Below are 27,350 nucleotides of genomic sequence, written 5' to 3' on the forward strand. Positions count from 1 at the left end.
TGCAATTCCATTCAATTGGTTGTAGTTTAAACAAAATATGCCACAAGATCTAGAATTGCCTTGTGTTTCCCACAAAAAAAGGTTGAATTTAACCTCTCTAGGGTATGTGGGACGCACCTGGCCAACATCCAGTGAGATTGCAGAGCGCCAAATTCAAATACAAAAATACTAATTATTACATTTCAGAAAATATAAAACTATTTTACATTGGTTTAAAGATTAACTTCTTGTGAATCCAACCACAGTGTCAGATTTAAAAAATGCTTTACGGCGAAAGCATACCTTACAATTATTTAAGAACATAGCCCAGCAGACAAATCATTACAAACAGTAACCAGCCAAGTAAAAGAGTTACACAAGTCAGAAATAGAGAGAAAATTAATCACTTACCTTTGATGATCTTCATATGTTTGCACTCAGAAGACATTAATTTATTCAAATGTTCCTTTTGTTCGATAAAGTCTCTCTTTATATCCGAAAACCTCAGTTTTGTTAGAATTTTCTTCAGTAATCCACAGGCTCAAACGCAGTCGCAACAGGCAGACACAAAAATCCTAATTGTATCCGTAAAGTTCATAGAAACATGTCAAACAATGTTTATATTCAATCCTCAGGTTGTTTTTAGCCTAAATAATCGATAATATTTCAACCGGACAATAACGTCGTCAATATAAAAGGTAAACAAGAAAGGCACTCTCTCTGGTCACGCGCATGGAAAAAGCTCTGTGACACGGCAGGGTCCACTCATTCAGACTGCTCTTACTCCCTCATTTTTCAGAATACAAGCCTGAAACGATTTCTATAGACTGTTGACATCTAGTGGAAGGCAATTTGAGTCCTAAGTCAATGGATACTGTAATGGCATTGGATAGAAAACTACAAAACCAAAAAATAAACTACTTCCTGAATGGATTTTTCTCAGCTTTTTGCCTGCCAAATCAGTTCTGTTATACTCACATTATTTTAACAGTTTTGGAAACTTTAGAGTTTTCTATCCAAATCTACTAATTATATGCATATCCTATCTTCTGGGCCTGAGTAGAAGGTAGTTTAATTTGGGCATGCTTTTCATTCAAAATTTCAAATGCTGCCCCCTATCCTAGAGAAGTTAAGCAACATTCCCAAAATTCCCGGGCTTAACTTCCCATGGAAAATTTCCTGGAAGTCTTCCAACCCTACTAGTGGTTGTATTAATTTGAAATCTATCGCATCCCACAACTGTGCAAGACTGTTTGGAATATTTTTTATTTCTTGCACAGCATATAATAGGTCTTCTTTTGTACTGTGGGGGATAGTAGATTGACAGTCTAGTGCTTTTGCTGTTCATTAGGCCTCCTCATCTTGTTGGTTGATGAAAAGTAAATGTGGACAGTTCTTCCAATATCTTCAATATGCACCTCGGAATTAGATAAGGGCACGCTCAGTTGCATATTCAATGGGTCTGTCTTCACTTGTAGCCTATGAGAAAGACTCCACCATGTGATGGAGAGCAATGTGAGTGAGAGGTGCTTCGGAGCGCGCAGCACTCCAGGCCAAGGTTACAACGCAGCACTCCAGGCCAAGGGCACACTGGCCACAAAAGGCATGGATTTTCTTAGGGTGCATTGCAGCCACACAAAGGGGATGCCGCCAGGAAATTTGAAGCATGATCAAGTTCTTGTCAAATTGTGAATGAGACTGAAGTGTGTGTGGGTGTGTAGCCTGCGCAAAAAAAAACAAAGCAGAGCTCATGCCTTTCAAGCAACTTTTTTCAAATCATCGTTAGTCGCATCATGCAGCCTTACCATGTATTAAACATCAAAACGTATAGCCCAACGTTTGTAGAGCAACTAAAGTTAACACATTAATAAATCTAAATTAAGCATATAGGTGTGCCTATTTCTTTGTTTATCTGACGTGTATACCTATATAACGAAGGTACATGACGTAATGACGCTACGTACATTTTGCGCTACACTTGCAATACAGCATTCCTAAACTACCCCACAATGTCTGTGTGGATCGAGTAGTCAACAAGTCAAGCAGTCATTTGAAAGAGTAACAAAATTTCAGCGAGACAACTCAAAGGTGAAATCCATTAACGCCAAGATAATGGAATTCATTGCCCTTGACAATCAACCGTTCTCTGTCGTGGGTGATGTTGGCTTTCGGCGACTGGTCGAGCACCTTATAGTTAACTAGTCCAACGCAATAACGACCTGCCTCTCTCTCGTTGCACTCCAAGGAGACTGCCTGTTACGCAAATGCAGTAAGCCAAGGTAAGTTGCTAGCTAGCATTAAACTTATCTTATAAAAAAACAATCAATCATAATCACTAGTTAACTACACATGGTTGATGATATTACTAGATATTATCTAGCGTATCCTGTGTTGCATATAATCTGACTGAGCATACTTGTATCTGACTGAGCGGTGGTAGGCAGAAGCAGGCGTGTAAACATTCATTCAAACAGCACTTTCGTGTGTTTTGCCAGCAGCTCTTCGTTGTGCGTCAAGCATTGCGCTGTTTATGACTTCAAACCTATCAACTCCCGAGATGAGGCTGGTGTAACCGAAGTGAAATGGCTGGCTAGTTAGCTCGCGCTAATAGCGTTTCAAACTTCACTCGCTCTGAGCCTTGGGGTGGTTGTTTACCTTGCTCTGCATGGGTAACGCTGCTTCGAGGGTGGCTGTTGTCGTTGTGTTCCTGGTTCGAGCCCAGCGAGGAGAGGGACGGAAGCTATACTGTTACACTGGCAATACTAAAGTGCCTATAAGAACAACCAATAGTCAAAGGTTCATGAAATACAAATGGTATAGAGGGAAATAGTCCTATAATAACTACAACCTAAAACTTCTTACCTGGGAATATTGAAGACTCATGTTAAAAGGAACCACCAGCTTTCATATGTTCTCATGTTCTGAGCAAGGAACTGAAACATTAGCTTTCTTACATACCACATATTGCACTTTTACGTTCTTCTCCAACACTTTGTTTTTGCATTATTTAAACCAAATTGAACATGTTTCATTATATACTTGAGTCTAAATTGATTTTATTGATGTATTATATTAAGTTCAAATAAGTGTTTAATTCAGTATTGTTGTAATTCTCATTATTACAAATACATAAAAAATAATAATCAGCCGATTTAATCGGTATCGGCTTTTTTGGTCCTCCAATAATCTGTATCAGCGTTGAAAAAATATAATCGGTCGACCTCTAACACTACCAAGTGCGCTATTTTTCTGATGTTGCCCTACCGGAATTACACAGTAATCGCATCCTTGCTATTATTTTCACAACATACATACTATGGAATGCCGTTTGGGTCTTTGCATGTCAAAAATAAAGTAGCAATGTCAAAGCTGTACAAAAAAGTCAGCAAACACCGGCCACGGTTAACTCTACCAAGTGCGCTATTGTGTTTACAATTCTGTTTTTGTAATAAAGCATTATTTTTTTGACCGCAACTTCTGGGGTAGCTAGCTTTAGCTTGGTACCTAGCTAGCACCAATACAACCAGCCTGAAAACAATGACCAGTGGAAACTGCAGTCATTTTCATTATTCTTAGCAATGATTTAGGAATCCTTGTTAGTAAGTATTAGCTAGGTTGTCACTTGTTGGTCGCCTATTGAATTGGAACTTCAGTAAATTAAATAACTAGCCAGCTACTTAACCTTGTTGCCCTAAGCTAATGTTATAAGCAGCCAACTAACGTAATCTGCCTAGTGAGGCTCCACCGGACCGGGTTATGTGTTGTGAAGCTAGCCACAATAAGGATTAGGCACAATAGTGGAATTTGTGGTTTGCCTTCTAAATAAAACTATGTCATTAACAGATGCGAATTAATACAAATAGTAGAATTATGCCATACTTTTTTTGGAGGCTAACCGCAAAGTCCACTATTGTGGCTAATCCTTTTTGCAGCTAGCTTCACATGGATGGATCCGACCACCATTAATCAAATCCGAACTGTCTTATAAATTAGGGTTATTTTAGATGATGACACAGATTGTTGTTTTGCTATGTTTTTGGGGAACAATATTGCATCCATGAGCTAGCTTTTTTTATGACGGCACTCTCGGTGTGCGAGACAACTTTACCAGCATCATAGCATACGTATCGATGAATCGTTGTGACATATGAAATACGAGTGATTGTGTAATAACTATGCGAAAAAATTATGAACGCGTTAAATTATGTGACGTGTGGTCTTATTCAGGTCCTGATTGGTCAACAAACTTATTTTACACGTGGATTTTTAAAAATAGTGTTAAATAGTATATTTTTGACACGCAAAGACCCAAACGGCGTTCCATAGAAATCCTGGTTGAGAATGAAACTGAACAAATGAACAACGATACTTCACAGCCAGTAAGTGAAAGAGATACATTTTTATTCTGTTTTACTGTTATTGGGGACATGCGTAAATGCAAAAAAAAAACTTTTTGTCAGTGTGGTTGGTGTGTGTGTGTTGACCTTTTTGTATCTTAAATGTATCTAGGTAAGTCAGTTAAGAACAAATTCTTATTTGCAATGACGCCCTGCCCCATCCAAACCCAGACGACGCTGGGCCAATTGTGCGCCACCCTATGGGACTCCCAATCACGTCCGGATGTGATACAGCCTGGATTCAAACCAGGGACTGTAGTAACGCCTCTTGCACTGCGATGCAGTGCCTTATACCGCTGCGTCCATGTGTGTGTGCGTTAACTATTTAACTGTACTAGAATGCTTAAAAGGCCGCTAAAATTTTAAATATTGCTATCGTTTTTTTTGGCAAAGAAAATATTGGATATCGGTATCAGCCAAAAATGTCATATCGGTGCATCACTACTATAAAATGCCACTTTAAGCAAATCTTGAGCTAGTGTAATGAGCTTGTGTAACCCACAGCAATTTGGCATAGCCAGATCAGGACCTAACGTAAGGACAACTCCGAGTATGCTTTTCTGCGCTTCTGAAATAGACTACATTTTCTTCATATCATGTTTCTTTAGACTTGTCTAAAATAAATAACAGATTTATTGTCAAGGTGTAGGCTATATTACATGGATTTATTATATTTTTTTAAATGTAGATGTTCCAAAGGTCGCCATCAGTGGCTTGTAGGCTATGTGTGGAAGCCAGGAGATGCTAAATGTGTTTTGTTTTTAACGGTCAATTCCCCTGAGACCAACAGTTATTTGCTTGACAATCATCGGCAGACTAAATTTCGTGACCGCCACAGTCCTAGTTGGTCTACTGTTATTTCTCTAAAATGACGTTTCAGGCAGCTTGTGGTCGGGAAATGTATGTTAAATTCTCTGGCAGCCGCTCTGTTGGACATTCCTGCAGTCACCATGCCAATTGCACACTCCCTCAAAAATGTTGACATGTGTGGCATTGTTGTTTGACACAACTGCACATTTTAGAGTGGCCTTTTATTCTCCACAGCACAAGGTGCACCTGTAATGATCATGTTGTTTAATCAGCTTCATGATAGGCCACACCTGTCAGGTGGAAGTTCAACTATGTTTAATTGAAAAGGATCAGTCCGTGTTGATAGGTAGCAAACACAGGATTTTATTGTAATTTCAGAATTTCCATAATATCTGCAGTAACTGTGTAATGTTTCACAGTATTACTTACCTGTCAGTGTTGTGATTGGCTGTTGATTTCTCACGCCTTAGCGGCATCTGTTCTGAATATGTGGCTGTGTTTTCTGGGTTTGAGCCTTTTACTTTCGGTGTTGGTCCACCAGCTTCAAACAGCTGTAAAAACAATATTTTCTGCTATTGGAAATGTTTCTAGCGATTTAGGTGGTACAATGATTCCCTATTCCCTACACTATTCATTGCTTGTTTTCTCACAGAAACTGAAATTGAGCAAGCAGTGTATAATTGTAGCAACAAGGAAATGAGTGCGATTTCCACTAGATAACACAGCCAGAAAGTCGAAACAGCTTTTCCAGTTTAACAGTGGGAGAAATCAATAGGCGAATATCACAGCCAATCAAAACACTGGCGTGGAAGTAATACTGTGAAACACTATAATTCCACAATCCCTGCAGATATATTATGGCCATTTTATGAAATTTCAATGTAAAAATAAAATCCTATGTGTAGCACCTTAAGTTATGAGTAAACCATGTCTCTGCTCTCACAGCACTTTGATTTACAGTTACAGAGGGACTGTTGTGTGTGTGTGCGCGCACATGCCATGCGGGCTGTAGTGAAAGTTTGTGTATCCCTCACCATAATATGTACGCAAGCACTCTCTGCCGAGGGTTGAAACGAGTTCTACATTTTTAATATGGGTTTGTTATTAAGTGCACTTTGTGAGAACTAACCTCCCTCTCTTTCGGTTTCTCTCCTCTCTCCGCACTTGTTCTCTGCCTTTCTATCTCTATACCCTTCTTTACTCCTCTTCCTCTCTCTACCTCTTCCTCTATTCCCCTACCCTTCTCTCTCTACCTTATCTTCTGCATTTTCTCTTCCACTCTCTTCTGTCCTTCTCACTTTCTTTTTTCTCACACTTTTCCCACCATATCCACATCCCCCCGCTCTTTTTAAAAATGTTTTTTTCCCTCATAATTTTCTCTTTCTGTCCACCAGGCCCTGGCTATGCCCTCGAGTGTGCGGGCGGGCAATCTAAAGGACCCGGATGTGGCTGAGCTCTTCTACAGAGATGACCCCGAGAAGCTTTTCGCTGACCTCCGAGAGATCGGCCATGGCAGTTTCGGGGCCGTCTACTTCGTAAGGGGACCTTATATTAGGGGGAGGGGAGAGTCTTGATTAAGAAAGTGTGTGCGTTTGCTCTCCTTATCAAAGTGTGTAACAAGGTGTTTTGAGAGTTTGTATGAAGCGTGTCTGTCCTTCTCGATGCTGTGTCCGACAGGCCCGAGATGTGCGCAACAACGAGGTGGTGGCCATCAAGAAGATGTCCTACACCGGCAAGCAGTCCAACGAGGTGAGCCAACGCGCGCACACACTTAAGTTTAGGAATAGAAACAGATCTGTTAGCGCTTGGCTGGAACAAAAGCCTGCACACTCAGGACCCTTACATAGGCTTTTCAAGGATGTTTAGGGACAATTCTAAGCCAATCTACTTTTTTGTCTATTTTCCATGATTCCCTGTGACATGATGTTAAGTATTAACCCCTACTCTCTCGTTCTCCTCAGAAATGGCAGGATATCATCAAGGAGGTGAAGTTCCTCCAGAAGCTCCGTCATCCCAACACCATCGAGTACAGAGGATGCTACCTCAGAGAACACACAGCATGGGTCGGTATTAGCAGTGTGTGTGCTCCCAGTACACTATTTGAGTGTGTACTAATAATCTGTCCCCCCCTCCCTCAGCTGGTGATGGAGTACTGTTTAGGCTCCGCCTCCGATCTTCTAGAAGGTTAGTACACCAGAGACCAACTGCAGGGATTATTTTGAGTCATGTTTAAGGGCGTTTAGCATGTTTTTGAAGCTTTGTATATAACTAGACTTTTTCTCCCTCTTTCTCCCTCTTTCTGTGTGTCTCTGTGTGTCTCTGTGTGTCTCTGTGTGTCTCTGTGTGTCTGTAGTTCACAAGAAGCCATTACAGGAGGTGGAAATAGCTGCTATTACCCATGGTGCACTACTGGGCTTGGCCTATCTTCACTCCCACAACATGATCCATAGGTAATATTATAAAAATATATGCCATTTTAGCAGATGCTTTTATCCAAAGTCAAATAACTACTACAGCCTCTTGGTCCATGCTACTGTGTTGTCCATATGCTGTCACTGTGCAGTGTCTTAGAGCAATTCTGGCCGTTCGATTCCAGTTCTGTTTTCAATGCTATGTCTTTCAGTCTAGTCTGTCATCAGGGATTTTACTCAGTGTCGTTTCAATAATCATTCCGTTGTGGCCTTAATAGCCTGGGCTCATTTTCCTGATAGCGATGGAGCTTAGGCTTACAAGTGTTTTAACTATGGATCTTTCCGACAATGGCCGAAGATGTAACATGAGTTTTTCCAAAACACCACTACAAGTGCATCGTTGGAGCATGTGTCGTCACTAATAGGATCGAAAGAAAAGGAGCGCTGCTCTCGGAACAGCTTTCTCCATTCAAATATTTCCTTAACTTTCAAATTATTTCACAATACTGACGCAGAGAAAGAGAGATTACCACCTACGGCTGCAAATATTGAGGCAGTTTACTCCAATGCTTACCCAATAAAAATGCAAAAAAATCACAGATTTGGCACATAATATATTGAGACAAGTTATACACTGGTAGCCTACAAGTAGCAAAATAAAACTCAATTGATTGAACATGAAATGTATTTTGATATGATTGAAATAGGCCTATAGCTTACTGTTTATATTTTTGAGCATTCAACTCTGTTTTCATTCGAAGCATATTTTTATACGTTGCTTGTTTGTATTAATTGTAAAGACATTGGCAACGTATTTGTAGTCAACTTTGTTCTGAAGTTTTCGCAGTCACAGAGATGCGGATAAACCACGTGATTCTGTTTTAGCTGAGATCTGTGTATAAAGTGATTCGGGAGGGCAAAAAAAGCATGTAATGACACAATTAGCTGTTCTACAAGTGGTCTGAGGTAGGCGTTAGATTACGAGCACTTTCAAGTACAACGTTAATAACAATTGCTTGGCGATTTAACCATTCCCCTATGAAGGTTCTAACGATGAACTTAACCTTAAGATGCTTTTGAGAAACCAGGCCCTGTCTTCTTCTATACCATATACAGTGGGGCAAAAAAAGTATTTAGTCTGCCACCAATTGTGCTCCCACTTAAAAAAAGTATTTAGTCTGCCACCAATTGTGCTCCCACTTAAAAAGATGAGAGAGTCCTGTAATTTTCATCATAGGTACACTTCAACTATGACAGACAAAATGAGAAAAAAAGAAAATCACATTGTAGGATTTTTAATGAATTTATTTGTAAATTATGGTGGAAAATACGTATTTGGTCACCTACAAACAAGCAAGATTTCTGGCTCTCACAGACCTGTAACTTATTATTTAAGAGGCTCCTCTGTCCTCCACTTGTTACCTGTATTAATGGCACCTGTTTGAACTTGTTATCAGTATAAAATACACCTGTCCACAACCTCAAACAGTTACACTCAAAATGATCACAAGAACGGTGAGCAAAAATCCCAGAACCACACGGGGGGACCTAGTGAATGACCTGCAGAGAGCTGGGACCAAAGTAACAAAGCCTACCATCAGCAAGGGCATTGAAGATGAAACGTGGCTGGGTCTTTCAGCATGACAATGATCCCAAACACACCGCCTGGGCAACGAAGGAGTGGCTTCGTAAGAAGCATTTCAAGGTCCTGGAGTGGCCTATCCAGTCTCCAGACCTCAACCCCATAGAAAATCTTTGGAGGGAGTTGAAAGTCCGTGTTGCCCAGCAACAGCCCCAAAACATCACTGCTCTAGAGGAGATCTGCATGGAGGAATGGGCCAAAATACCAGCAACAGTGCTGTGCTGTGCTGTGAAAACCTTGTGAAGACTTACAGAAAACGTTTGACCTCTGTCATTGCCAACAAAGGGTATATAACAAAGTATTGAGATCAACTTTTGTTATTGACCAAATACTTATTTTCCACCATAATTTGCAAATAAATTCATAAAAAATCCTACAATGTGATTTTCTGGATTTTTTTTCTCATTTTGTCTGTCATAGTTGAAGTGTAGATATGAAAATTACAGGCCTCTCATCTTTTTAAGTGGGAGAACTTGTACAATTGGTGGCTGACTAAATACTTTTTTGCCCCACTGTATGCTATATAGGGTATGTCACTATTGCAAAAGAGGTTTCTAGCCTTAACCTTTCTAGGGCAGGCGTTCCGCTAGCGGAACCCCTCGACAACATTCAGCTGAAAAAACAGTGCGCTAAATTAAAAAATATTTTTTTCAAAATATGTAACTTTCACACATTAACAAGTCCAATACAGCAAATGAAAGAAACTTCTTGTTAATCTACCCATCGTGTCCGATTTCAAAAATGCTTTATAACGAAAGCACAACATATGATTGTTATATCACCGCCATGTCAAGAAAACACAGCCATTTTTCCAGACAAAGATAGGAGTCACAAAAAGCAGAAATATAGATCAAATTAATCACTAACCTTTGATGATCATCAGATGACACTCATAGGACATCATGTTACACAATACATGTATGTTTTGTTCAATAATGTGCATATTTATATCCAAAAATTTCAGTTTACATTGGCGCGTTACATGCAGTAATGTTTTGATTCCAAAACATCTGGTGATTTTGCAGAAATACTCATAATAAACATTGATAAAAGATACAACTGTTATTCACAGAATTAAAGATAGACTTCTCCTTAATGCAACCGCTGTATCTCATAAAGCATAATCTGAGAACGGCGCTCAGAGCCCAATCCAGCCAGAGAAATATCTGCCATTTTGGAGTCAACAGAAGTTAGAAATAACACCATAAATATTAACTTACCTTTGATCTTCATCAGAAGTCACTCCCAGGAATCCCAGTTCAACAATAAATGACTGATTTGTTCCATAAAGTCCATCATTTATGTCTAAATAGCCACTTGTTGTTAGCGTGTTCAGCCCAGTAATCCATCTTCATGAGGCGCAAGCACTACGTCCAGACAAAAACTCAAAGTTCCATTACAGGTCGTAGAAACAAGTCAAACGATGTATGGAATCAATCTTTAGGATGTTTTTAACATAAAACATAAATAATGTTCCAACCGGAGAATTCCTATGTCTGAAGAAAAGCACTGGAACGAGAGGTAACTCTGTCAGGAGCGCGCGTCACGAGCCTGAGACACTCTTTCAGACCACTGACTCAAACCGGTCTCATGAGCCCCTCATTTATAGTAGAATCCTCATTCAAGTTTCTAAAGACGGTTGACATCTAGTGGAAGCCGTAGGAAGTGCAACTTTATCCATATCCCACTGTGTATTCTGTAGGCCAAGCTTTGAAAAACTACAAACTTCAGATTTCCCACTTCCTGGTTGGATTTTTCTCAGGTTTTCGCCTTCCATATGAGTTCTGTTATACACAGACCTCATTCCAGCAGTTTTAGAAACTTCAGAGTGTTTTCTATCCAATACTACTAATAATATGCATATATTAGCATCTGGGACAGAGTAGGAGGCAGTTCACTCTGGGCACGCTATTCATCCAAAAGTGAAAATGCTGACCCCTATCCCAAAATAGTTTTAAGGGTCTTTCCTGGTTAAGGGTTAAATCAGGGGTATATATGATTATTATAATTTTTTTAGGGGGTGGAAATTATCATTGGTTAAGGAAACACTCCAGGCCGCTCTTGAGTGTCTACAATTGTATAGAAAGTATGCAGAAATTATAATGGACCTATATACTATATATACATTATTTATTTATTTTCAAATAACTGCCCTTTTTCTGTCCTGCAAATTAATTTTAACAAACAAATCGGTCCCTTTTAAAATCTGTGTGGCCCTCTGTTGAATTTTGAAATCCCGTTGTGGCCCTCGAGCCAAAACTTTTGCCCACCCCTGGTTTAATTGAATATGTTCAACGTTGTTATCTCTGCGCTGTGTCAACATTGTTTTTGTCACATTGTGTTAACAGTGCTCCTCTCCTCTCAGGGATGTGAAGGCAGGGAACATCCTCCTGACAGAGCCTGGCCAAGTGAAGCTGGGAGACTTTGGCTCTGCCTCCATTGTTGCCCCCGCCAACTCCTTTGTAGGAACCCCCTACTGGTGAGGAGATAGTACTGCAAACTGTGGACTATTCAATTCCTTGTGGGCCAAATTGCTGCTGGTTTTCTCCTGTGAATCTCCAAATCCTCCCCCACCCCCTGCCCTACACACAAGGGATGGTACACTATTTTTAACCAGTGGCTGATTATAAAGGGATGATTCACTCTTTTTCCAGGATGGCTCCGGAGGTGATCCTAGCGATGGACGAGGGTCAGTACGACGGCAAGGTGGACGTCTGGTCTCTGGGCATCACCTGTATAGAGCTGGGTAGGCATCGCCAGGGCAAGAAACCACTCTAGGATCTTCATGGCAACAAACTATTCACAATCTCTATGGTACTGTAGAGAGGGAATGCCGCCCTTGGACACCACATCAAGAAAGAAATCTAACAATGTAGTATAATAAAGGAAATATGAAGGTGTCTTGGCAAATGGCTCCACAGTGAACTTTGACCCCAGGCCCTCAGTGTGACCCCTGTCTGAGTGGTCTGACCAAATCCCTAACCCCTGGGAGTTGGTAATAGTCTATGTTGTGTATGTTTGTCCCGGCATTGTTACTGGGTTTTAAGAGACTCAGCGCTAAGCTCCTTTGGCTGTTAGCTAACATGTCTTCTCTCTCCCTCCTCTCTCTATCACTTGTTACTTTCTCTCTATCTCCCTTTCCTTCTCTCGATTGATCTCTCTTCTTTTTATACCCTTTCTCTTTCTCTCCCTCTCTCCCTTTAGCGGAGAGGAAGCCTCCTCTGTTCAATATGAATGCTATGAGTGCCTTATACCACATCGCCCAGAACGAGAGCCCCATCCTAGCGTCCAATCACTGGTGAGCGTCACTCTCCCTCATGTACATTTCTCCACTCACTTATCGGTCTGTCATTCACCTAACTGCCTCTCTCTTGCTTAACTCTTGAACTCCTTTTTTTCTTGAGCTCTCCTTTACATCACTGTCTCGTTGTCTCCTTTACATCACTGTCTCGTTGTCTCTTAACGCTCTTTCGCTCACTCACCAGCTCTCTCACGCATCAGCTCTCTTTCTGTCTTCTCTCTGACTGAACTCTGTTCTCTCTCGTGCCGTAGGTCTGATTATTTCCGTAACTTTGTGGACTCCTGTCTACAGAAGATTCCACAAGACAGGCCTATCTCCGATGTGTTGCTGAATGTAAGAGTGCAGCACAAACACCTTTTTCTTGTTCCTCCTCTCTTCCTCAATTTCTCTCTCTAACTCTTTGCACTCCCCCCCTGTCTGTAGCACCGGTTTCTGTGTCGTGAGCGTCCCCTAACGGCGGTGATGGACCTCATAGCGAGGACCAAGGACGCAGTGCGGGAGCTGGACAACCTTCAGTACAGGAAGATGAAGAAGATCCTCTTCCATGAAGCCCACAACGGACCCACCCCAGAGGGAGGCGAGGAGGAGGAGGTAGACTTATTCCACGTTTTGTTGTTTCAACCTAAATTCAAAATATTTTTTCTCCACTATCTACACACAATAGCCCATAATGACAAAGTGAAAACATGTTTTTATAAATGTTAGCTGATTTATTGAAAATAAAATACAGATATCTAATTTACATAAGTATTCACACCCCTGAGTTGATTCATGTTAGAATCACCTTTGGCAGCGATTACAACTGTGAGTCTTTCTGGGTAAGTCTCTTAAGAGCTTTGCACACCTGGATTACTTATGTGCACATTTATTATTTAAACAAATAATTCAAGCTCTGTCAAGTTGGTTGTTGATCATTACTAGACAGCCATTTTCAAGTCTTGCCATAGATTTTCAGGCCTATTTATGTCAACTAACTAGGCTGCTCAGGAACATTCACTGTCGTCTTGGTAAGCAAGTCCAGTGTGTATTTGGCCTTGTTTGAAGTTATTGTCCTGCTGAAAGGTCAATTTGTCTCCCAGTGTCTGTTGGAATACAGACTGAACAAGGCATTCCTCTAGGATTATGCCTGTGCTTAGCTCTATTCTGTTTCTTTGTATCATAAAAAACTCCTTAGTCTTTGCCAATGACAAGCATACCCATGACACGATGCAGCCACCACCATGCTTGAAAATATGAAGTGAACTTCATATGAAGTGAACTGCCCCAAACATAACTTTGTCCTGAATACAAAGTGTTATGTTTCTTTGCCACATTTTTTTGCAGTTTTACTTTAGTGCCTTATTTCAAACAGGAAGTATGTCTTTCAATATTTTATTATGTACAGGCTTCCTTCTTTTCACTCTGTCATTTAGGTTAGTGTTGTGGATTAACTACAATGTTGATCCATCCTCCGTTTTCTCCTGTCACAGCCATGTAACTCAAACTGTTTTAAAGTAACCATTGGCCTCATGGTGAAATCCCTGAGCGGTTTTCTTCCTCTCCGGCAACTGAGTTAGGAAAGATGCCTGTATCTTTGTAGTGACTGGGTGTATTGATGCACCATCCAAAGTGTAATTAATAACTTCAGCATGCTCAAAGGAATATTCAATGTCTTTTTTATTTTATTTTTGCCCATCTACCAATTGGTTCCCTTTTTTGCAAAGCATTTGAAAACCTCCATGGTCTTTGTGCTTGAATCTGTGTTTGAAATTCACTGCTTGGCTGAGGGGCCTTCAGTAATTATGTGTGTACAGAGATGAGGTAGTCATTCAAAAATTATGTGAAACACTATTATCGCGCAAAGTGAATCCATGCAACGTATGACTTGTTAAGCACATTTGTTCTCCTGAACTTATTTAGGCTTGCCGCAAGAGGTTGAATACTTATTGACTCAAGACTTTTGATATTTTCATTTTTAATTTGTAAAAATGTCTAAACAAATCCACTTTGACACTATTGGGTATTGTGTGTAGGCCAGTGAGACAATCTCAACGTAATCCATTTTAAATGCAGGCTGTAACACAACATTTGGGAAAAGTCTGGGGGTGTGAATATTTTCTGAAGGCACTGTATCTTATGTTAACTTTCTGCCTCTGCCTGCCTGTGTCTCTCTCTGCATGTTTCTGACTGTCCGTATCTGCCTGTCTATAACGTCTCTCTATTTTTCCTCACCCCCCCTCACCCAGGAGGTGGAGCAGTACCTGCTGCGTACGGGCACTGTGGGCAGCATGGAGAGTTCCCAGTCGGTGCCCAGTATGTCCATCTCCGCCAGCTCCCAGAGCTCCTCTGTCAACAGCCTGGCGGACGGCTCCGACGACAGCAACGAGATGGCTATGATGACCGAGGGAGAGCACACGGTCACCTCCAACTCCTCCATTATACACCGCCCTACCGTAAGTCTGAGAGAGGTGTATGTGTGTGTGAATGGGGTTTGGGTGAGGTGGGGGTGTGTCTGCAGTGGGGGGAGATGGCAATGATGACTGAGGGAGAGAAGTCTCCTCCATTATACTCCGCCCTACTGTAAGTCTGAGAGAGGTGGTGTGTGGTGTGCGTGCTAGAGGGAGAGAATATTGTGGTGTGTGTATGTGGTAAATATGTCAGGTGTGTGCAATTGTTTGTGGACATTAATTAAACATCCCTCTCCTGAATTATCTTTCTCTCGCCTTGTCCCCCTCCCCCAGGGTCAGGATAATATCTATGATGACCCATACCAGCCAGAGATGGACCAGCAGCAGCCCTCGTCAGCCGCCCGCCGCAGGGCCTACTACCGCAACCGGGACCACTTCGCCACCATCCGCACGGCCTCCCTGGTGAGCACATCCCCAAACCCCTCTCTCTGACCCAACCACTAACCACTCTCTCTGACATGACCGCAAACGCTAACCCCTAAACCTCTCTTTCTCTGATACGACTGCTAACACAACCCCCTGACCCCTCTCTCATACTACTATGAACGCTTGTTTGTTTTCTTACAACCACTTTGCCTAAGCTTGATTGAGTTTGCCTGTGGTCCAATGGAACAGTCCCACAACTGGAAACCCCACCCACCTGTCTCTCCAAGGCAGGCTCAATAGAAAACTCAAAGATGTCAGATACTTTTGAAACACATTCCCTCTCTCCTTCCCTTTCTCTCTCTTTTCCTCCCCTTTCTATTTCTCCACTCTCTCTCCCCTCTCTCCAGGTCACTCGTCAGATCCAGGAGCACGAGCAGGGCTCAGCGCTGAGGGAGCAGATGTCTGGCTATAAGAGGATGAGGAGGCAGCACCAGAAACAGTTGATGGGCCTGGAGAACAAGCTGAAGGCTGAGATGGATGAGCACCAGCTGAGACTAGACAAAGAGCTGGAGAACCAGAGGAACAGCTTTGGAGGAGAGGGGGACAAACTGGGCAAGAAACACCAGGCCATCCTGGAGAAGGAGGTGAGCGATGGCAGGACTGGAGGAAAGGAGGGGTGGAGAACTAGCACTTTGGAGGAGAGGGGGTCAAACCGGGCAAGAAACAGATGAACAGAATGTAGTATTTTTCTCCCTTCATCCCAATATTGGGCCTATATCCAGGAAGGCCAAAGTTCCAGAAGCTGGGCCTAAAATATTGTATTAGAGATCATACAAAAGATTTTGCTGTGAGACTTGTGAGCATGAAAAAATTTATATTTGTTGGTCTTATGTGATTAATAAGGAGCATCCAGACGCTGCACTTGATACATTTATGAAATTGCTTCTTCCAATTATTGATAAACATGGACCTGTTAAGAAACTGACTGTTAGAACTTTTTTATACCCCTTTTTTTTTCTCCCCAATTTCGAGGTATCCAATTGGTAGTAGTTAGTCTTGTCTCATAGCTGCAACTCCCGTACGGATTCGGGAGCGGCGACGGTCGAGAGCCATGCGTCCTCCGAAACACAACCCAACCAAGCCCCACTGCTTCTTGACCCAACGCACATCCAACCCGGAAGCCAGCCGCACCCATGTGCACACCTGGTGACCTGGTCAGCATGCACTGCACCCGGCCTGCCACAGGAGTCGCTAGTGCGCGAGGATATCCCTGCCAGCCAAACCCTCCCTAAACCGGACGGCGCTGGGCCAATTGTGCGTCGCCCCACGGACCTCCCGGTCGCGGCCGGCTGCGACAGAGCCTGGGCTCGAACCCAGAGTCACAAATGCCATTCTTAAACATGCAATACTGCTTTCCTCAGTATGACATCCTCATCGACCCACTGTGCTGTCAGACTCCGCATGCTCATGGGGCTGACATCGCTGGTCCAAATGTCAGTCGTGAAGCTAGTAGCAGTGACGCCCATAGCAAGTAGCTCATGGTTGTGCGTTTCAACAATAGTGTGTAACTCCGGTAGGGCAACATCTGAAAAATAACGCCTACTTGGTAGTGTGTACCGGTGCTCGACCCGTCTGCAAAAGCCAACATCATCCACGACAGAGAACGGTTGATTATCAAGGGCAATGAATTCCATTATCTTGCCGTTAATGGATTTCGCCTTTGTCTCGCTGATATTTTCTTACTCTTTCAAATGACTGTTTGACTTCAAACTTATTTAGTTGTTGAAAGTGTGCGCTTAGTTGCATATGACCTTTTTGTTATCTTCCTTTGAAACTTCTAAATAGATCCACACGACAGACATCGTGGGCTAGGTTCGGAATGCTGTGTTGCAAGTGTAGTGCTGTATTTTTTCCTGTGGCGTCATTACGTCATCTACCTACGTTATATAGGTATGCACGTCATCTACCTACGTTATATAGGTATGCACGTCAGCTTTGACGTCGGTTTTGCACATCGGCGTTAAACTAGACATCGAACCGATGTTGGCATCTTTAGCCGATATCGTCCGATTCCGATATGCTTAACGATATATCGTGCATCCCTAGTCAAAACGTATAGATTCAATGGTTGTAATGATGGGGCGCGGTCTGTCCGTAGTAAAGAGATGCTCTGCTTTTTTGACACCACATCCCAAAAAGTCCTGCAGGCTCTAGTTTTGTCTTATATTGACTATTGTCCAGCCTTGTAGTGCTGCAAGGAAAGACCTAGTTAACCTGTTGCGACGAGCAATCCCGTATCCGGGATCCTATTTATAGCCTCAAGCTCATTACCATAACGCAACGTTAACTATTCATGAAAATCGCAAATGAAATTAAATAAATATATTTGCTCTCAAGCTTAGCCTTTTGTTAACAACACTGTCATCTCAGATTTTCAAAATATGCTTTTGAACCATAGCTACACAAGCATTTGTGTAAGAGTATTGATAGCCTAGCATAGCATTAAGCCTAGCATTCAGCAGGCAACATTTTCACATAAACAAGAAAAGCATTCAAATAAAATCATTTACCTTTGAAGAACTTTGGATGTTTTCAATGAGGACCCCGGGAAGAGTAGCTGCTGCTTTTGCAACAGTTAATGGGGATCCTAATAAAATACCAAATGCCTCTCTCTCCCCAGACCAAGGCAGCCCTAGCTGAGGAGAAGAAGTTCCAGCAGCATATCCTGAGCCAGCAGAAAAAGGAGCTGACCAGTCTACTGGAGTCTCAGAAACGCCAGTACCGTCAGCGCAAGGACCAGCTCAAAGAGGTACAACCTTATTCCATCCACATGTTCCAACCACACGACTACCTTATTACAACCATACAGGACAACCATACAATTGTGGTCACATGGGGCTGACCCAGGAGTGGCTGGTGTCACCCTCTTCCCAGAGTGTTGTTTTGATTGGCTGGTGTCACATTCTAACCCAGGGTTCCCCAACTGGTGGCGCACAGGCCAAATGTTATTTGGGCCCCCTACTTTTTCTGAGCAAAATATAAAACAAATGTATTTTTTCTTGTTTCACATAAGACTGTAAAAACACCCAGGAAATCAGCTCCAGGTTTGACATTTTTTTAAATTTAGAAATCTATTCCTAAGTATTCCAATGCATAATAGAGAAACAAATCAGTCATATACAAATGTAAGCAAAATTATAAATTGTTACGTTTTAACCAAACATTGTATCTGTTTGCAGTCTACAATTGATTTGTAATTATGTCCCCCCCCGACCATCCGTTCAAGAAATGATCGGCCCGTGGCTGACTCTAGTTGATGATCTCTACTCTAACCCATCCCCATGTGTTGTTTTTACTAGGGACTGAATGAGAACCAGTCGACCCCTAAAAGGGAGAAGCAAGGGTGGCTGGTGTCAGTCTTTAACTTGGGGCGTGGTCGTCTAAATGAAATTGGGATCCTTAACGTTAAGAAAAAAATCCTAAAGGGAAAAACCTTTTTGTCCCCCCCACAAATGTTTAATCACAGTGCAGCTGACTCGTCTGCTCTTTTGTCTTCACTAATGATGCAAGTGTGTGTTCGGTCTGTTCCCCTAGCCTATTCATTGGTAGGTCCTGCTTTACTGAAGTTGATTTAGTGCAAAAACATTGAGAGATACAGCTTTTGATTGCCGATAGATAGGCCTAGTGCACGGTTCTGACTCCGTCTGTCTGGTGGCCGACCTGCTTATACTGTGCCCCTCCCCTCTCCCTCCGATCCTTGCTAGCTTGCTATGGAAGATGCAGGCAGCTTGAGACCATTTGATTGACCGTTCTGATCACCAAGTGATGGACATTAGTTTCCGCTTCAATAGCAGCATTCCTTTACAGACAAGTAAAATGCCTGTTCAGTGGCCCCTCGTAAAACCTCCTCTGGAGATCGTTTCGTCTGCATTTTTAAAAAGCCTCAGTGTACCCTTACAGACAAACAAACATGCAATAGCCGTGGCACTTTCAAGGGTATATGACTGCGGTACATGTAACTTAATTGCCCGGCCCTAGTGTTCATACATGCGTATTAGGACCATTACTCTGCATTGTGAATTGATGTGGAATTTTGAGCCATTTGTCACGTCCCTACCGTTTTAACCCTTCCCCCCCTGTGTTGTAATGAGTCGATGGTGTCACACTCCAACCCTTCCCCCTGTGTTTCAACTAGGAACTGAATGAGAACCAGTCGACCCCTAAGCGGGAGAAGCAGGAATGGCTGGTGCGTCAGAAGGAGTGTCTGCAGCAGCTGCAGGCAGAGGAGGAGGCGGGGCTGCTGAGGAGACAGAGGCAGTACTACGAGCTGCAGTGTCGCCAGTACAAGAGGAAGATGCTGCTGGCCCGACACAACCTGGAACAAGACCTACTCAGAGAGGTATAGCAGGCCTATTGTAGTAGGTATATTACTGGGGGAGATTGACCTGCTCAGATGTCTCGTCTACCAGCCGGCTCTCTCTCGCTCTCTCTCTCTCTGTCAAACCATCTGGTTTCACAGCGCCTCAGAACCGAACTTAAATCTAGTTGACTGGCAGGAGCGGCGAAAACAGCCGCCGGTTTTAATTGGCAGATCTGTCCATCACCAAATAGCATATACCGTAGAATCTCCCCGCAACATTATCAACTTCAAGCATAAGTTATTTAAACATAGTGACTTCGGGAAAATCTGAAAGTTTGCATCTTAAAAATGTTTTTTACATTAACTTTATATGCCTCAAATCAGAATCAATTGGGCTTCCCAAAACTAATATGGCTAATGTGATAACATTTATTTTGATAGGCAATTTTGCCATTTTTCAAAGTCACATCTAATTCAACTGTTGCCTCAATGAAGAGCCACACGTCATAGTCGTGTGATTCGCTCAGAATATGAATTGATTTAGCATCCAGGTTGGGCGCTATATATATTTTCATATTATCATTCCATCCTTCTCTCATCCCAGGATTTACGGTATTATTGCCTAAGTACACAAGGGGGTGCCAAAAAACACAAAGCCCATTGGGTGTCTATTACTAGAATGCTAACAAAATTTGTACAAGTAATAGCACATTTCCATAGAGGCTGCTTGCTAAATATGTTAACGAGCGCAAATGTTAATAAATTAATTTCAAGATGGGGAAATCCAGGTCATAAAGTTATACATGAATAGGTATGAGCTACAGAATGCCATTTTTGGTGAGGTTGGACATTTTACAAGGGAATATGAATGATAAACATTAGAAATAGGATGGCCATTATCGTTCTTGCAAAAATGACCTTTTTCATTGTAAGCTCATTTACTTCTATGGCTGCTACTGATGACAATTAAGCTATTTTCTGCATAATGTGTTGCACTAATGAATTTTCTGTAAAGGAAAACTATAGTTGAATTTGAGACATCTGTGGCTTTGTGTTGTGTGACACCACATTTTGGTGGCCTTTTATTGACCCCAGCACAAGGTGCACCTGTTCAATCAGCTTCTTGATATGCCACACCTGTCAGGCAGATAGATTATCTTGGTAATGGAGGAACGCTCACTAACAGGGATGTTAACAAGTTTGTGCACAAAATTTTAGAGAAATAAGCGTTTTGTGCGTCTGGAAAATTTCTGGGATCTTTTATTTCATCATGAAACATGGAACCAACACTTTACATGTTGCGTTCATATGTTTGTTCAGTGTAGCTACAAATATTTTAAAAATGTATTGAAATAGTTAAGTTTTGACAGCCACAGGATGTTTTTTCCAATACTCTCATCAAGTACCCTGATATACGGTATACCGCCCAAGCCTAATTAGCATGTCATTCAGTAAATCCACACCCCCTGAATTCCAAACAGTCCCACACTGTTACCAAATCAAATTTATTTATATATCCCTTCTTACATCAAATGATATCTCAAAGTGCTGTACAGAAACCCAGCCTAAAACCCCAAACAGCAAGCAATGCAGGTGTGGAAGCACGGTGGCTAGGAAAAACTCCCTAGAAAGGTCAAAACCTAGGAAGAAACCTAGAGAGGAACCAGGCTATGAGGGGTGGCCAGTCCTCTTCTGGCTGTGCCGGGTGGAGATTATAACACAACATGGCCAAGATGTTCAAATGTTCATAAATGACCAGCATGGTCAAATAATAATAATCGCAGTAGTTGTCGATGGTGCAACAAGTCAGCAGCACCTCAGGAGTAAATGTCAGTTGGCTTTTCATAGCCGATCATTGAGAGTATCTGTACCACTCCTGCTGTCTCTAGAGAGTTGAAAACAGCAGGTCTGGGACAGGTAGCACGTCCGGTGAACAGGTCAGGGTTCCATAGCCGCAGGCAGAACAGCAGCACGGCCAGGTGGACTGGGGACAGCAAGGAGTCATCATGCCAGGTAGTCCTGAGGCATGGTCCTAGAGCTCAGGTCCTCCGAGAGAGATAAAGAAAGAGAGAATTAGAGGGAGCATTCTTAAATTCACACAGGACACCGGATAAGACAGACAAAGTACTCCAGATATAACAGACTGACCCTAGCCCCCCGACACACAAACTACTGCAGCATAAATACTGGAGGCTGAGACAGGAGGGGTCAGGAGACACTGTGGCCCCATCCGATGATACCCCCGGACAGGGCCAAACAGGCAGGATATAACCCCACCCACTTTTCCAAAGCACAGCCCCCACACCACTAGAGGGATATCTTAAACCACCAACTTACCATCCTGAGACAAGGCCGAGTATAGCCCACAAAGATCTGCACCACGGCACAACCCAGGGGGGGGCGCCAACCCAGACAGGAAGATCACGTCAGTGACTTAACCCACTCAAGTGACGCACCCCTCCTAGGGACGGCATGGAAGAGCACCAGTAAGGCAGTGACTCAGCCCCTGTAATATGGTTAGAGAATCCCAGTGGAGAGAGGGGAACCGGCCAGGCAGAGACGGCAAGGGCGGTTCGTTGCTCCAGCGCCTTTCCGTTCACCTTCACATTCCTGGGCCAGAATACACTCAATCATATGACCCACTGAAGAGATGAGTCTTCAGTAAAGACTTAAAGGTTGAGACCGAGTCTGCGTCTCTCACATGGGTAGGCAGACCATTCCATAAAAATGGAGCTCTATAGGAGAAAGCTCTGCCTCCAGCTGTTTGCTTAGATATTCTAAGGACAATTAGGAGGCCTGCGTCTTGTGACCGTAGCGTACGTGTAGGTATGTACGGCAGGACCAAATCGGAAAGATGGGTAGGAGCAAGCCCATGTAATGCTTTGTAGGTTAACAGTAAAACCTTGAAATCAGCCCTTGCCTTAACAGGAAGCCCTTGCCTTACCAGGAAGCCCTTGCCTTACCAGGCTTTATGCGCCAGCAATTTGAGCCTGGGGATGAGGTTAAGCCTCGCCCAATCCATCTCTGCACCTTACACCCGAGACACTTATGTTTTATTTCCTGTGTGTGTGTGTGTTGTTATGTTACAGCCTTATTCAAAAATGTATTAAATTGTTTGAGAAAAACAATCTACACACAATACCCCATAATGACAAATCAAAAACAGTTTTTTAGATTTGTTTGCTAAAAACTTAAATATCATATTTACATAGTTATTCCGACCCTTTACTCAGTACTTTGTTGAAGAACCTTTGGCAGTGATTACAGCCTTGAGTTTTCTTGGGTATGACACTACAAGCTTGGCACACCTACAGTGGGTCAAAAAAGTATTGTCATCCACCAATTGTGCAAGTTTTCCCACTAAAAAATATGAGAGCCCTGTAATTTTCATCATAGGTACACTTCAACTATGAAAATTACATTTGTAGGATTTTTTATTAATTTATTTGCAAATTATGGTGGAAAATAAGTATTTGGTCAATAACACAAGTTTATCTCAATACTTTGTTATATACCCTTTGTTGGCAATGACAGAGGTCAAACGTTTTCTGTAAGTCTTCACAAGGTTTTCACACACTGGTTCTGGTATTTTGGCCCATTCCTCCATGCAGATCTCCTCTAGAGCAGTGATGTTTTGGGGCTGTTGCTGGGCAACACAGACTTCCAACTCCCTCCAAAGATGTTCTATGGGGTTGAGATCTGGAGACTGGCTAGGCCACTCCAGGACCTTGAAATGCTTCTTACGAAGCCACTCCTTCGTTGCCCGGGCGGTGTGTTTGGGATCATTGTCATGCTGAAAGACCCAGCCACGTTTCCTCTTCAATGCCCATGCTGATGGAAGGAGGTTTTCACTCAATCGCACGATACTTGGCCCCATTCATTCTTTCCTTTACACGGATCAGTCGTCCTGGTCCCTTTGCAGAAAAACAGCCCCAAAGCATGATGTTTCCACCCCCATGCTTCAGAGTAGGTATGGTGTACTTTGGATGCAACTCAGCATTCTTTGTCCTCCAAACACAACGAGTTGAGTTTTTACCAAAAAGTTATATTTTGGTTTCATCTGACCATATGACATTCTCCCAATCTTCTTCTGGATCATCCAAATGCTCTCTAGCAAACTTCAGGCGGGCCTGGACATGTATTGGCTTAAGCAGGGAGACACGTCTGGCACTGCAGGATTTGAGTCCCTGGTGGCGTAGTGTGTTACTGATGGTAGGCTTTGTTACTTTGGTCCCAGCTCTCTGCAGGTCATTCACTAGGTCCCCCCGTGTGGTTCTGGGATTTTTTCTCACCGTTCTTGTGATCATTTTGACCCCACGGGGTGAGATCTTGCGTGGAGCCCCAGATCGAGGGAGATTATCAGTGGTCTTGTATGTCTTCCATTTCCTAATAATTGCTCCCACAGTTGATTTCTTCAAACCCAGCTGCTTACCTATTGCAGATTCAGTCTTCCCAGCCTGGTGCAGGTCTACAATTTTTGTTTCTGGTGTCCTTTGACAGCTATTTGGTCTTGGCCATAGTGGAGTTTGGAGTGTGACTGTTTGAGGTTGTGGACAGGTGTCTTTTATACTGATAACAAGTTCAAACCGGTGCCATTAATACAGGTAACGAGTGGAGGACAGAGGAGCCTCTTAAAGAAGAAGTTGCAGGTCTGTGAGAGCCAGAAATCTTGCTTGTTTGTAGGTGACCAAATACTTATTTTCCACCCTAATTTGCAAATAAAATATTATTTTTTTTCTCATTTTGTCTGTCATAGTTGAAGTGTACCTATGATGAAAATTACAGGCCTCTCATCTTTTTAAGTGGGAGAACTTGCACAATTGGTGGCTAACTAAATACTTTTTTGCCCCACTGTATATTTGGGGAGTTTCTCCCATTATCCTTTGCAGATCCTCTCGAGCTCAGTCAGGTTGTATGGGGGAGAGTCACTGCTATTTTCAGGTCTCTCCAAAGATGTTAGATCTGGTTCAAGTCAGGGCTCTGGCTGGGCCTCTCAAGGACATTGAGACTTGTCCCGAAGCCACCCCTGCGTTGTTTTGGATGTGTGCTTAGGGTTGTTGTCCTGTTAGAATGTGAACCTTCGCCCCAGACTGAGGTCCTGAGCAGGTTTTCATCATGGATCTCTCTGTACTTTGCTTTGTTCACCTTTGCCTCAATTCTGACTCGTCTCCTAGTCACTACCGCTGAAAACCATCACCACAGCATGATGCTGCCACCACCATGCTTCACTTTAAGGATGGTGCCAGGTTTCCTCCAGACATGACGCTTGGCATTCAGGCCAAAGAGTTCAATCTTGATTTCATCAGACCAGAGAATCTTGTTTCTCATGAGTCTTTAGGTGCCTTTTGGCAAACTCCCAAGTGGGCTGTCATGTGCCTTTTTTATTGAGGAGTGGCTTCCGTCTGGCCACTCTACCTCAAAAGGCCTGATTTGGTGTAGTGCTGCAAAGATGGTTGCCCTTCTGTAAGGTTCTCCCATCTCCACAGAGGAACACTAGGGCTCTTCCATTTTAAGATTGATGGAGGCCGCTATGTTTTGGGGGATTTTAAATGCTGCAGAAATATTTTGGTACACTTCCCCAGATCTGTGCCTCGACACAATCCTGTCTCAGAGCTCTACGGACAATTCCTTTGACCTCCTGGATTTTTTGCTCTGACATGCACTGTCAATTGTGGGACCTTTTATATATTTGTGCCTTTCCAAATCATGTCCAGTCAATTGAATTTGCCACAGGTGGGCTCAAATCAAATTGTAGAAACATCTCAAGGATGATCAATGGAAACAGGATGCACCTCAGCTACATTTCAAGTCTCATAGCAAAGGGTCTGAATATTTATGTAAATAAGGTATTTCTGTTTTTTTTTTATTTTGTTTTTTACATTTTGAAACCTGTATTTGCTTTGCCATTATGGGGTATTGTGTGTAGATTGCTGAGGAAATAGTTTTTATTTAATCCATTTTTAGAATAAAGCTCTAACATAACAAAATGTGGAAAGAGTCAAGGGGTCTGAATACTTTCCAAAGGCAACAGTATGTAATATATTTTCAATAACTAGAAATATATTTTCACCTGTTTGAAATGTGTACAAAATCGAAAGTAAAAGACGCAAAAACAAAACTTAATAACGGAAGCATAGAAATGGCACACAGATCTACCGCTTCTAGAACTTGCTTTCAATTAGAATAACATTTGGTCAGGGATCTTTTATTTGGTCAGGCACCCAAGAAGTTACATATTACAACTTTAAGTAAAACCAGAGCGAGGCAAACTTTAGGCTGCTAGGGATATTCAATGTCTGCTTTTTTTTTATAACCATCTACTAATGGGTGCCCTTCTTTGCGAGGCACTGGAAAAACCCCTGGTTGAATCTGTGTTTGAAATTTACTGCTTGACTGATGGACCTTACAGGTATTTGTTTGTGTGGGGTACAGAGATGAGGTAGTCATTCAAAAATCATGTTAATTATTGCACACAGTGAGTGCATGTGACTTATTTTTTTACCCCTGAGCTTGTTTATGCTTGCCATAACAAAGGGGTTAAATACCAAAAGCATGATCAGTGTTCTAACCCCTCTCCCGCAGTAATTAGGGGTAACTTCATTGCTCCAGACCAGGCAAGAGGGAGTTAGAGCACTGATTTATGCTTTTGGGTCCTACTGTGTGTCTGACAGTGAATGGGTGACATAAACCTAAATAGAAATGGATAATTGTGAACGAAATTCAGTATTACTTGCTAAAAGTGTTATTAGACTAAGGTTTTTTTATTTTGTTAGGATTATTTTTCTCTTACTGTAGTAGTGTAGCCCACTCCCGACCGGTCACAGTGTACAGCGTCTGAGTGGCGCAATGGTCTAAGGCACTGCATTGCAGTGCAAGCTGTGTTACAGATGCTGGTTCAATACCTGTGCCGGTCTCGATTGGGAGACCCGTGTGATGACTGTAGATTTTTGGTTTCTTTCCCTCTAAAAACAGAAATAAATCATTCCAAATAACAAACTAGCTTTATTTACAAATTAGTAAATAAATCATCTCCAAAATATATGTTTTTTTAAACAAAGCAATTATTATTCATTAAGAATGTATATAAAATCCCCTTGGATATTCTCACAGATGTATTATTAACCCTGTTATTAGCAGGACAATATATATTGGTCATGGCTCCCGAGTGGCCGCCACACTGGGTAGCACAGAGCAACACTTTAAGGGGGTGTTGCACTAATACTGGTGCTGACTAGGGAAGCGTTCCCGCTGTTCTTAGTGCCAGTCTGCACGTTCAAACTAAAACAATGTAACTAATAATGCCAGCTTTATGTTTTTGTGAATAAAATAATGATAAAAATAGTCTTCTAAATGCAGATGTTGATTTAGTTATGGATCCGTAATTAATTACTAGGGGAATATTATCACTGAATTATAGAAATATTGTAACAAAGTTGTCTAATGAAGGTAAACAAATTGTAGTTTACTGGAAAATACTCTTTCAAACACACACGGTCACGTTGTACAGCGCCATTATGGCTATTGGCAGGTAGCTGGACAATAGACTTGTTTGTCTAGGAGGGTAGGGGGAGAATTCTATCGTCAAATGCATTTCTTAGTTAGGTTGGCTGCATCACAACCGACCATGATTGGTTGGA

The 27,350-nt window shown here is 42.3% G+C and overlaps 1 protein-coding gene across 3 annotated transcripts in view; it reads left to right on the top strand.

Annotated features, from left to right (window-relative positions):
- The window catches only part of LOC139406845 (serine/threonine-protein kinase TAO2-like), a 49,188-nt gene that overhangs the window by 11,243 nt on the left and 10,595 nt on the right, over positions 1-27,350 (top strand). For 2 of the 3 annotated variants that reach the window (XM_071149925.1, XM_071149927.1), the window contains exons 2-16: positions 6,581-6,721; positions 6,864-6,935; positions 7,148-7,249; positions 7,325-7,370; positions 7,540-7,636; positions 11,605-11,718; positions 11,894-11,985; positions 12,444-12,537; positions 12,792-12,873; positions 12,964-13,131; positions 14,766-14,972; positions 15,261-15,389; positions 15,761-15,997; positions 18,034-18,162; positions 19,549-19,752. In XM_071149925.1, the coding sequence (XP_071006026.1) occupies positions 6,590-6,721; positions 6,864-6,935; positions 7,148-7,249; positions 7,325-7,370; positions 7,540-7,636; positions 11,605-11,718; positions 11,894-11,985; positions 12,444-12,537; positions 12,792-12,873; positions 12,964-13,131; positions 14,766-14,972; positions 15,261-15,389; positions 15,761-15,997; positions 18,034-18,162; positions 19,549-19,752 (1,905 nt within the window). In that variant the 5' untranslated portion in view covers positions 6,581-6,589. The remainder of the gene's footprint in view (positions 1-6,580; positions 6,722-6,863; positions 6,936-7,147; positions 7,250-7,324; positions 7,371-7,539; positions 7,637-11,604; positions 11,719-11,893; positions 11,986-12,443; positions 12,538-12,791; positions 12,874-12,963; positions 13,132-14,765; positions 14,973-15,260; positions 15,390-15,760; positions 15,998-18,033; positions 18,163-19,548; positions 19,753-27,350) is intronic. The other variant, XM_071149926.1, reaches the window with a different exon arrangement.

This window comes from Oncorhynchus clarkii, chromosome 4 (assembly GCF_045791955.1).
Source record: "Oncorhynchus clarkii lewisi isolate Uvic-CL-2024 chromosome 4, UVic_Ocla_1.0, whole genome shotgun sequence".
NCBI classification, from domain to species: Eukaryota; Metazoa; Chordata; class Actinopteri; order Salmoniformes; family Salmonidae; genus Oncorhynchus; species Oncorhynchus clarkii.